This window comes from Sinocyclocheilus anshuiensis, unplaced genomic scaffold (genome assembly GCF_001515605.1).
Source record: "Sinocyclocheilus anshuiensis isolate Anshui unplaced genomic scaffold, SAMN03320099.WGS_v1.1 scaffold29, whole genome shotgun sequence".
Taxonomy (NCBI): Eukaryota; Metazoa; Chordata; class Actinopteri; order Cypriniformes; family Cyprinidae; genus Sinocyclocheilus; species Sinocyclocheilus anshuiensis.
In genome coordinates, this window is record NW_015539835.1 from 767,442 (window position 1) to 780,097 (window position 12,656).

The window sequence follows — 12,656 nt, forward strand, 5'->3', positions numbered from 1 at the left end:
ATAATAATTTCACTAGCAGATTCTTTCAGTCATTGTAAGCATATGTAAACATATTTTTGCCTTTTTGTTTTCATATTTAAATATGTTAGTATATTTTACATTATTATTATAAAATAATATAGCATAATTTCCGGAACATAAATCATATGTTATTTTTTAAATCATCTGAAACTAGCTGCAACTTACAAAGCACAGAGTTTATTTGTACAGCACATTTCCCATACTCCAGTAGTTTCAGTTTCACTTTAAATAAATTAGTTTTGGCTTGCTGTTATAATACATGTTTATATAATACATGTTTATAATGAGTGGCAATATAATATATTTGCTTTGTACTGTATTTTTCATTCCTGTTTGAGTGAAGGGAAATAAAATAATAAAAATGTTTATGATGTTTGTAAATGTTTCAATTTATTTATTGGTATTTTACATTATTTCTGAATGTAATAATAAAAGGTGAAATTTTATTGTTACATTACTTTTTATTGTGACTATTTATTTATGTATTTATTTATTTGTTTGTTTGTTTTATTTTATTATATTTTTGCACATGCAATTTTTACCCTGTGTTTCTTATTTTCTGGAAAATGTGGTAATAAATATAATATAATATAATATAATATAATATAATATAATAATGCACTGTAAAAAAATGTGAATTTTTGTGAAATGTATGGTAAAAAAAAACGGCATAGAAATAACTAAGAGACAATTATTTCAGTATTTCTGGGAATGTCTATTTGTGGTGTTTCACTGTAAATTATACAATAAACTGTTCTTTTTCACTTCCAAAAACCATACATTTAACAGTATTTTACTGTAAAACAACAAAAAATGTAAGGTTGGATCAGTTATTCACCATATAGAGTACGGAAACTCACTGTAACCAATTAACAGGTTTTTACCATAGCATTAAAATCACAATAATATTTTACAGCGTATAATATAATATAATATATTGATTTTTATTAGTTTCCCATTGAAGATACATTGAAAATCAAGGATTCAAAATCGAATTTATACCTAGAAATAATCTGAAAGTTTTAAGATAATTCAAAATGAATGTGCTGACCTGTAATGGTGTACTCTCAGCAGACATTGATGTGAAGCCCACTATGTCACTGAAATAGATGGTGACACTATCAAAGGCTTCTGCCTGTACAGTCTCCCCACGCTTGAGCTGCTCCGCCACTGAACTGTGAGAAGAATTAGGTTATGATGTGAACCATGAAATTATTTTCCATACACAAGTCCAAACACAATAGCAGACATGTAGCAGCAAACTATCAGTTATTTTAACAATTCATAGTTGAACACAGAAAATAATTTAATTTAATAAATCCTTATCTAAACACTAAATAAAGGTATAAACAAATTGAAAATTAATTTACAGCATTTCGAAATATGGGAGCTTAGTACAGCAGCTTTTCCTTAATAAGACCCAAGATCACTTTTGAGATCAATTATGATAATTTAAGAATGAGCTTTAATTAAAGAATGAATGAGCTTAGTTAATTCCTAGCTATATCCTTAGAGGGTTTAGTACTCTATAATTAGTCAGCTTGTCTGCTTCATCTTAAGCCAATCTTAAAAGTTCTCACCGCTTACATAATTATGTGAAAAACAGACTATTCTCAAAAAATAATAAGCCATTTTTAGATGAGATTAAAAAAATACGGTAGAACTTACGTCACATGCAAGTTATCTAGTAATAAGAGAACTCTTGAAATAATACCTACCCCTTCCTCAATCTCCAATTAAAAGTTTGGAAACTGCATTGGAAATATTACACAACATTTCTTACTGTGGAAGGATTTGGTAAAGAAGATTTTCAGCTTTCCGTTTCTCCTCGAGGTAGGCCTGTGTTCGCTCCTCTACTAGGTTCTCCAGGTTATTGGCATATTGTTCCATTCTGGACAGCAAGTTATTGAGAATACTGGTGCTGCCTTCTCTGTTGAGAAAAAAAAATACATTAGACACCTGCTTCTTACATGATGTTTAATTGCACAGATATATATGATTATAATTACAGCAGACAGATTACAGTAGAAGATTACAATTATGTGAAATCACCGGTAACCCATCAATAATTCAACAAGATGAACTGGAGAGATTGCAGCATATTATTAAAAAAAGCATGAAAATGGCACTGAAAGTAGGAAACAGGAATATGTACTCAGTTCTGCAGTTAAGAGCTATAATGCAGTGCACTTCATAAGGAATATAGCATTGTTGCATCTGATGAGGCGGTGAAATGCAGCACTTATGATGAAGTGTGGTCGATTCTGGTTGAATCGTGCTGCTGGTGTGTGGTTTGCTGAATCATATTGTTCTATTTAGGGGTCAGAGCTCACTCCTACATACAGACCTGCAGGGCTACATTCATTTAATGAGCCACACTTCTCAGTGCTTGAATTTTTGAAGTTTAACTTTTGGCAAATAAAAATGGGCTTCTGTGAGCTTAAAGTGCCCTTATTATGCCATTTTTAAGGTTGCTAATATTGTTTTACGAGTCTCCTAAAACAGGTTTACATGCATGCAAGATCAAAAAACATGTTAGTTTTCTCAAAAAATAGAATTAATTTGACTTCATTTCTAAATGATCTGTAAACGACTCGTGCGAAGCAGTTCAAAGAATTAGTCTCTCTAAACCCCTCCTTTCCGTGAGCCCTCACTGCTGTGATTTGTCATATGGTGCAGTCCTTTGTGATTGGTCCAGAGCCGTAGAGAGATTGGCTCTGGATTGGTCTACCGCATACAGCGCGGGTCGGAAACAAAACGCCCATTGCCATGACGGAATGACAGCCCTGGAGACTTGTCAATACATAGAAAAGATGGCATCGATTGTACCTTACCAATTCAAGCCGGAGTCTGATGATGAAACGGTTGAACTGCATGATCGACAAGAGACTGATTCGCAAGCACGACTGGAGCAGGACGTTTCTCAGTGGTAAGTGTCAAGTGTTAACAAGTTTGTGGTAATTATAAAATGTGATAAAACATTTAACTATAACATACAATCACAATACTAATAAAACGTTTTACACCATTTTAAAACTTCACTCTGCGTGCATATATTTTAGAAACACAGTAAACTATTTCAAACAATTGTGTGTACATATTTTAGAAACACAGTAAACTATTTCAAACTAGTTGAATATAAAAACGTTTTTTTTCCCTGTTAAAGCTACCCAGCCCGTCTCGCTGGTTTCTGCGGTCCATCAGCCTCGGCTATGCGATTCAGGACGCCCGGCGTCCCCCCAAGTTCAGTGGCATCCGCTTCACAACAGTGAAGGCGGCCGATGGTCCTGTCTTGCGCTATGTGCCCAAGGTTCCCGCTACTCCCTTCAGGGATCAGGTGGTGAGCCTGCAAGCGCTGCCCTTGGAGGAGGCTGACCCAGCCCTAGCATTGCGCTGTCCCGTCCGAGCCTTAAGGTGCTACGTAGACCGGACGCCGTTCCCACTTCCATTTGATGCAATGGACACTGATTTTGTTGTGCACTCTGTGAAATGCCACCATGACAGCACTGGAACGGCATTGAGATTAGATGTAATTTATAGCAGATCTCCTGCAGATGACTGCACAAGTCTGTCTCCTTACAATGCACTTTAGTAATTTACGATTACTCCAGAGCACTTGATCTACAACGATTCTCAGGTACTGCTTAAGGTACTATGCTTTTGTGAAACAGCCTGCAATTTTAAGTTGGCCTGTACAATCAGTTCTGTGATCTGCTTATAGCTCAAGCCGCTTCTGGGAAATGCTGCCGTGGTTTATACTTAGATATCTGATTTTTTGACCATTGACCAATCACTAACATGTCTAAATGTGTCAACAAGATGCATTTATATAATGAAGACTGGGCTTTAAAGTCCTCTTTTACATTCCAGGCATTTTAGTGATACTTTGTCAATGTCTGTCAAGTGCCCCTTTGGGGAATTAACCATAAAGCTTTCACTCACATCAATAAAGGCTGTTTATCAATGAGCTGTCAGCTCTAGGACAGATGCTGCATTCTGTTCAAAGACACAATATTGCTGCTACTTCTTGTAAATATAACAGATCTACAGTAAGTGTGCAGTGCTTACTTGTTCAATTTTGCAATAAAGATCTTGATGTGGCTGAAGTCAGGCCGTTCTACAGGGTCTTCAGCCCAACAGCCTTCCATTAAGATGGTCAGCTCCTCACAGTGCCGGCTGTTATCTGTGGTAGGCCTGAAGTACGGCTTCTGGCCATTCCGCACCTTCTGGATTATCTCTGTAACAAAACCAAACCAAACACTTGTCAGTGGTGTTCAACAACTCAGTTTAAATGTATTTGATCTTTGGGGCTGTTACCTTTGGGACTGAGATCCATGCCTTCAACATAAAATGGGCCGTTCCTTAGTGCTATCTCCTGTAGTATGATCCCAAAACTGTACACATCTCCTTTCTGGGTTCCTTGGGGTGGATGCCTATCATATATCAGCAACTCTGGGGCCGTCCATAGCTTTTCTGAAAAATCCATTAGGTAAGCACTCACTAAGTATGGTCACATTAGGGATTTAATCAGCAAAAGTCAACTGATGTTTCATTCATGCATCAAAACAGAAAACCTTCACAGATTCTTACTTGCGTACAGTGCATGTGAGTCTTCATTTTCACAAGACGAACGGAAGCTTGCCAGACCATAATCTGTGATTTTCAAAACGAAGCGGCTATCCACCACACAATTCGATGATTTCAGATTGCCATGGGAGCCAATGTAACTGTTGTGCAGATAATTCATTCCCTGGCAGCACAAGCATTAAACAAAATATTATGTCTTTACGCACAGTTTATGGGGCAGAATGGAGCAGAATACACATTATAATTACCTTTGGAAGACATAAAACTGAAATAAAGATTAAAGTTTATTGTCTTTCCCATTAAACAGCAACTGTATTTAATTTAATACATATATAAAAATAGTATATATATTTAATACTCAGGAGCAACAACTTAAGGCAATTATGTCTGTCAGCCATAAATTCAGGTGGCCTTGGCCTACTAAATTCAGACAAGTGCTATTTTTAAATCAAACAATGCTTTTAAAACATTTTTTCCATCTTAAAAGCAAAAGCAATGTTTTGTGCATTTAAGTGACAAGTGCATTTAATTTTCCAGCAAACACCAAATGCTTTTATGTGCCTGGGCTCTCTACCTTTGACACTGAACAGAAGATTGGTTTACTTTAATGGAGGGAGAATTTAGAGAGAAATTATTTTCATACATCTTTTCCAAACACAATGTCATGCTATCTTAGACGCCAGGCCATTTTCTTTTACTAATGGGACTCCTCTCAGAAAAGCAAATAATCAACCAACACTGCTTTATGATTCTGTTTCCCATCTGGCTTTTTCAACAATACATTAGACATTTTAAAAGGCACACCATATTTACTGGATTTCAAAAGCCATTACAATATGGGAAGAGTTGTTTTTAATTTATGATGTTTTTAATTCCAGAACTGAAAAGACATCATCACTTAACTAAAGCAAACTAAACAATATATTAAAATGTGTGTGAATGAATAGGGCTCATGTATGTTTGTTCTGTATGTAAATTTCAGTTGTCTCACAAACCTTCACAATGTCATTGATCAGTGAGTATCGAAACATCCAGTCCAGGTTGATGCTCTCATTTTCAAGGATGTCCTGTGAAAGAACAAACTGGAATTCAACACTGCAAAACATCTAAATACACAGAAGTTATTTTCATACAAGCATATTATATTATACGGTAAAACTTTATTTTAGGGTCTCTTAACTAGTTGTTTATTAGCATGCATATTACTAGAATATTAGCCATTTATTAGTACAAATTAAGCACATATTAATGCCTTATTCTACATGACCTTATTCTACATCTCTAATCCTACCCAATACCTAAACTTAACAACTACCTTACTAACTATTAATAAGCAGCAAATTAGGAATTTATTGAGGGAAAAGTCGTAGTTAATAGTGAATAAGTGTTCCCTATTCTAAAGTGTTAACTATTATACATATATAAAACAAATAAATTGTGATGGAATTCTGTATAAAACTGTCAAACAAGACTTTAAAACAAATGTAGTATGATCATTACCATAAACAAGGTAATTAATATGGAAATGAAGGAACTACAATAACATCATAATAGAGACAAATGTACAGTTGCCAACTACTTCCCAGAAATGGGAAAAACAAAATGCATTGTAATATTAGCAATACAAATGTTTTATAAACAATTCTCACTGCCTGCAATCAAAAAATAATATGAATAAATAATTAACAATAATTGTATTGGTTAATGATGTTAATGGTTAACAAAAAAAGTAATTTTAAGCATAAACTTGAGAGTGTTTACCTGGAGACTTCCCCTGGGGCAATACTCTGTCACAATGCAGATGTTTGGTGGATCGATACAAGCGCCAATAAACCTTGTCAAATGGTTGAACTGCACATCTCTCATCTATTAGTAACAACAAAATGAGTTTTGAATTATAATCTGTAAGATGCTGACAGTTAGTATGACTTTCACTTATTCTGAAAATCTCAGTGACCAATAAAATAAAGCTAACAATAAAATAAAATAATACATTTAAAAATCATTACAAATTGTTTTTCTAGTTTCCCCAAGGTTTTTATTTTATTTTATTTTATTGTTTTCTTCAGACTATGTCTACAACAGCGTGGCAAAACATTTACATTATGGAGCTACAGTGAGTGGCAAAATCTGTATAAGGTCATGTAAACTTTACTTCGCACAACCTCTGACCTCCATAACACTGAGGGCAAATGTCAGTGAGAGCGAAGAAGGAAGTTTCCACTGCCCCATTTTTACCCCCCACCCCCATTTGTCTTTGTCTGGCCCTTTATTTCACTTTGTCCCAACAGCTAATCAGGCTGCCAGGGCCACGGTCTGCAGGGATGACTCTTCAGGGACAACTGCTGTTTTACCACACAAGCACCAAGCCATGCAGCCCCTCGCATTTCCCATCAAAGCTGGCCACGAAGCTGGTCTTATCTAGGGTGACCATACGTGCCATTTTCCCAGGACGCGTCCTGTAGATATTTTCGGCAATATAGAAATCCTGGCCAGGACGCATGCTGGGAAAATGGCACGTATGGTCACCCTAGTCTTATCAGCTTTCCCTCAGAATAAGAATTCCCTCGTCATAATAAACATAGGCTTCAAATAAGCCTGTTATGGGAAGCATGGACTCACTGCATGTTTTGGGGGTTTTTTAGGCTCAGACTCAATCACGGTGGTCTCAGATAGACCGAGAGAACAGATTTGGCCCATGAACAGAATAGCATACTACAATATCATTCCTACTATTTCGGCTTTGTACAAACTGTGCATAGAGTGTGAATTTTCTGCATGCACAGAATACCCTAGATGTCCAAAAAGTATATAACAGAGCCCTGTTACAGAGTATTGAGAACACTGTATCCCACAATGCAATGTACTTGACTTTGTTTTGACCTTCCATATCCAATGTGACAAAAGAACTGTAGCCAATTTCAACCATGATTTGGTTCGTGATGTTTTGTGGGGGCTGTGTTGTTTATCAGAAAATAGCTTTAAATTGGACAATTGCATATTATTTATAATTCTTTTAATATGTATACATTTTTATGTTTTTCTTGGAGGGGTTTTTACATAAAATGCATTCTTGCATTTAGAAATAGCACACTGGGTTCTCAAGATGAGTTCTGTATGTTGTTTAACTTGATATGGCATTTTAAAAACACTTGTGGTGGAAGTTGAGGCCAAAGATATCCGTGTGAATGAGTGTAGCAGTGATGCTTTAAAGAGGATGAATAAAAAAAACATACATTTAAAGAACAGAATAACTAATTGCTAAAGCCATTAAAAAAATTGGTGGGTGGGGGAGGGGCATAAAAATAAATATCACAATTATAGCCTAAGTGGCTGTTGGACTAGTTGAAGACTATGACCAATCCCTAGTTACTGCACATTATTCCATTATTCAGATTTAAAAAATAAATAAATAAATAAATAATAAAAAAAAAAGGTCTTTCACTTTGTTTCTTCAACATCCATTTCATGACAATGTTCCATGTCTGAAGTCAGTATATCCTTTCCAAAACACCTTGTAAAAACTCAAAATCCAAGGCTGTCAAGTGGGGTCATAAACAATGGTCTAAACACCCCAAACGCAGACACATTTGGATACAAACACAAATTGAACAAAAAGACGTACGCAGAACCTCTCTCATGATTCAAGGTATTCTCTTACATGCTTTAGTTCAAACAGCACTTGTCTGGTCAGCTCGATCCTCTTCTTGTTCACATGTTTGATAGCCACCAGGTTGCCCTGTTGTGAAAGGAAACAAGTGTTAAAGATAATCAGATCTGAAAGATAACGACAGACTGCCATGATGGAAAATTGATATCATTTTTTATCTTCTTATAGCCATATAGCTGGATAAATTAACATCTCAAAAACATTATTGCTCAGAGAAGTGCTCTTTCATAGCTCATGAGACAAAATGAAGTTTTGAGTCATTTAAGTAGTTATGCAATTGATTTATTTTTGCATTTTAGAGACAACATCTGAGGCAAAGTTACTTGAATGAAACTGAGAACTCCTTTAAGGCTCCTGAGCTATAAAATAACCTTGGAGCAATACAAATTTTCCACTGTGTATGTGAACAAAGTAAAATTATCTCTTTGACAGTCTATACTGATACTGAAATAATGGCATGCAAATCAATAAATTTGATCATTTGCTTTGTCATTGTCAGTGGCCACAGTGACAGCAGAAATATTCAGCTGGCTCAGTGGACATCGGATGCCTCAGTGTCCTTTTTAGCTTACACTGTGGGACAAAGAGGTGAGAGTGACTTTTTTCTTTAGTCAATATACATAAATATTTCACATTTTCTGAAGTTTTACTTGGCAATAATGACAGGCTGATTGTGCATTGTGACTTACTTAAGTAATATTATTCAATATTGTTTAATGTATTAACATTAACTAACAATGAGAAATATATATTTGTTACAGTATATACTAAGCAAAGGATAATAGGTACAGGAAGGTACATAATAATTGGTACAATAAGGTACAGTCATACCACATATTACACAGCTTTTCACCACATAAATAATTACACCACCGCGCTGTCTCTCATTTCATTCAAATGTAACTGCTATCATCTTGCACATCATTTATTGACTGTATTTATTGTAAAATTAAACCAAAGGACTTCAGTATTAATAGTAGGTCTGTGGTAATATTGTTGAAGTGTTCATCTTGTTGCCAGAACTGTTTTTCTTTGCGTAAGCTTTGCATTTAAAGAGTTAATAAAATATTTCAAATCAATATTTCGTGTCTAATTATTTACTTATGTAGCTGTGTAATAGGTGTGAAAATGTACATTCAGCCGGTTGTTCTCACGGAACAAACCCTTCAGGGTCAGGGTTTATCCTGCGAAAACAACCGGCTGGATGTACATTATCCCTTACTTATACTAAATAATTATATTATTATATATTTGAGTTTATAATATGCTATAATATAATATATAATAAATTATATTATTGGAATAACAAAGGTGTCATGAAGCTTAATTACAAAAAAATCTATAATTAATACACCTGCACGCTGCAAAATCTTTTTCCTCCAGCTTACATTATTGCCATTTTAACATTTGTGATCCAATTTTTGTGGCATAGCACACCTAGCACTGTGGATTGACTTTAGGAGCTGCAAAGCTGCATTAAACTGTGATCTCAAAGCAACACATTGAGTTGGTAGTGCACCCACTCTCCATTTCTCCAGTGAATACACATGTGTGTGGATGTGCAGCAGAGGGAGGATGTCAGAAGAACTCTGCAGAAGAACCGCACCTTAAAATAGCCTGTTTTTGCAAATAGCTGATATTTTCCATGAGCTGTTATCAAGGAGCCATAGCTGGAACCTCTCTGCAAAGGAAATACAGAGAGAATGCAGTACTAGGAAGCATTTAAGACAAAGTAGTTTCATTATGCACATCAGAAAAGAAAACATTTATATAGTGGGGTCCAAAAGTTATTTAGACTTGATACAATATTGTGTATTGCAAATTATATTATCAACATAGCATTTGAAACGTGTGAAAAGTTTCATTTTGTTCAAATTTAATTGTTAAATTTAACAAATTACCTCCTTTTGTATACTGCTCACATGGTCAGTGTCACCGTTTGTCACAAATTTGATTATCTATCCATGGCTATCTATGACTATCTAAAAAGAGTTAATAATGTTTAATAACTTTACTAATAATTTTATTGAAAATAATTTTAATAATAATTTTCCATCATTTTAGAACAAAACTTAATTTAAATGTACATTTTACTTCCAGGTTTAATTTTAAAAATCCAGGATTTTCAAAGTGGTACTTCTGAAGTCTAATATACTTTTAGTTGACTACAAGATACAAGAAAGATATCTGAAGGTGCATTTTAATGCTTCACACCAAATGTTTTTTCCAAAGACTCTGAAAACTGACATTAGCTTGACTGAGTCAAAGTGGCACTTATTAATATACAGAGTAAAAAAAAGAAACATTTAAGAATTAGAAATTATTGAAGGATGAGAAGAAAGACATTAAAAGCCTCATTTAAAGGGGTCATATGATGCGATTTCAAGTTTTCCTTTCTCTTTGGCGTGTTACAAGCTGATTGTGCATAGATAAGATCCCTGAAGTTGCAAAGACTAAAGTCTCAAAACCAAAGAGATATTCTTGATCAAAGTTAAGACTGCCACGCCCCCCTAAAACGGCTCGTTCTAACACGCCCCCACATATCTACGTCACTATGTGGAAATATTTGCATAATGCCGCCCAAATGTTCACGCAAAGAAGATCTTTAAAAAAGCATCATATGACCCCTTTAAGTAACATCAAGGGAGTAGAATGAATCATACATTCAGTCTAATGATGTGGAACAGGAATGGATTCCAAAATGTGTAATACTGTATACGGTGGCCTGGAAAATGCATTGGCCTTCAAAACGCATGTTCCAAATATGAGGCCAAAAGAACATGTAAATGTGTTCGTGTGTGCATGTGTGTGTGTTTACTAGGAAAACAATAAGTCTGCTAATAATCCACAGCAGATCATGATACATGTGTTTTAAATAGGAGACCAGGCAGTCCAACTGGAGCTTATTTGAACAATTGTTTAATATGGGTCTGCTACTGTAAACCTGAAGAATGTGTAATGTGTCAAGAATGTGTATAAAAAAATATACATTATAAAGATTTTGATCATTTCTGTTCATTTCTGTCTAGTTTATACCATTTATCTTATATAAATTCATTGAAAAATTAAAGGGTATTCAACCCATTTTGTTTTGGCTTTCGAATGTAAATAGGAGCAAAACCTGTGAGCTTGTTATGAATTTGTTTATTCTTTATTTTAAAGAGAAAGAGAATTCGGATGAACTAAATCAGGCTACCTTTTGTGACTAACTAACTGACTAAGCCTTCATTGCAATTCCCAAGGAATGCCATTTTAAATGGACATGGCAAAACAGTGCCAGGAATTACAGCCAAGTCCAAAAATTTTTATGAGATAAATTAAAACCATATGGACATGGGCTGAAACAGGAGGAAACCTCTTTTATTCGACGTTGTTTATACAAAAACAGAAACTCAAAGAAATTTCGTCTTTTGGATATTTTAAATGTAATCCTTGTACATTTAAAATGAATTTTATATCTGGTTTAGAGGTGGCCAACTGGAAAACATATCCAAACTGGCAACACTTTATCCAAAATACGAGAATACCAGAGAGCACTTGTACCTGAGAAAGAGTGAGACGGCTGCCTGCGCGTTTGTGATATTTGTTGGGACTTTCAAACTGCAGTTCCTCCCACCGTATCCTCCAAAGCATCCCAGCTAACTCCTTCTCCAACTTCAGTTTCCTAGAAAAGAGCAGATCGGTTTAAAGCAACACTTACCAAAAAGTAGTATACTTCAAGTTCATTTTAGTAAGTATACTTAAGTAAAGTTCAAGTATATTGTTAAGTATACTTTATGTAGTAAGTATACAAATATCAGTGTACTAGTAGTATACTTGTAAGTGTACTATTTCAATACTCCTTGGGACTAGATTGGCCCACTTTCTAGTATATAAAAGTATACTTTTAAGTATGCTTTAAGTATAACAGTAGTAAACTTTGAGTACACAACTAGTTTACATCAAAATGTTTAGTTTGTACTGCAACTATACTAAAAGTGAACTTATAGGTATACTAATAGTTTACTAATTAAATACTTGTAGTAGCATACTAATAGCACACTTGAATAAACTTCTTTTTCGTAAGGGAATGAACGACCAGTGCAAATAGAAAAACATGTTTCAGCAACATTAGATGCTGAACTAGATTTTTACATTTTCCACTGTGTTATGTGGTCACCAAAGTGTTCAGAGAGGTTGCTAAGGCATTGCTAGGTGGCTGCTAGGGTGTTCTTGATGGTTGTTTATGCTTAATGGTTGTGTCTCATGCTAAAAGATTCCACTCTTAGGTCTGTATGATATTATGGTCTCAAGATGTGGTTTGAATCCTTCCCTTAATATCTATGGGATTTGTGTGCGTGTGTGTGTGTGTGTGTGTGTGTGTGTGTGTGTGCGTGTG

At 35.0% G+C, this 12,656-nt stretch overlaps 1 protein-coding gene and 1 long non-coding RNA gene across 2 annotated transcripts in view; one reads left to right on the top strand and one right to left on the bottom strand.

The window, feature by feature from the left end:
- The window catches only part of LOC107684353 (atrial natriuretic peptide receptor 2-like), a 52,915-nt gene that overhangs the window by 10,493 nt on the left and 29,766 nt on the right, over positions 1 to 12,656 (bottom strand). The window contains exons 8-17 of the mRNA XM_016480601.1: positions 11,822 to 11,942; positions 9,885 to 9,959; positions 8,270 to 8,347; positions 6,370 to 6,474; positions 5,604 to 5,675; positions 4,612 to 4,771; positions 4,339 to 4,494; positions 4,090 to 4,258; positions 1,805 to 1,951; positions 1,073 to 1,196 (exon numbers count right to left, since the gene is read on the bottom strand). Of these exons, the coding sequence (XP_016336087.1) occupies positions 1,073 to 1,196; positions 1,805 to 1,951; positions 4,090 to 4,258; positions 4,339 to 4,494; positions 4,612 to 4,771; positions 5,604 to 5,675; positions 6,370 to 6,474; positions 8,270 to 8,347; positions 9,885 to 9,959; positions 11,822 to 11,942 (1,207 nt within the window). The remainder of the gene's footprint in view (positions 1 to 1,072; positions 1,197 to 1,804; positions 1,952 to 4,089; positions 4,259 to 4,338; positions 4,495 to 4,611; positions 4,772 to 5,603; positions 5,676 to 6,369; positions 6,475 to 8,269; positions 8,348 to 9,884; positions 9,960 to 11,821; positions 11,943 to 12,656) is intronic.
- The window catches only part of LOC107684354 (uncharacterized), a 21,132-nt gene that overhangs the window by 6,430 nt on the left and 2,046 nt on the right, over positions 1 to 12,656 (top strand). Inside the window, exon 2 of the long non-coding RNA XR_001633846.1 lies at positions 2,956 to 2,963. This is a non-coding gene — a long non-coding RNA (uncharacterized LOC107684354). The remainder of the gene's footprint in view (positions 1 to 2,955; positions 2,964 to 12,656) is intronic.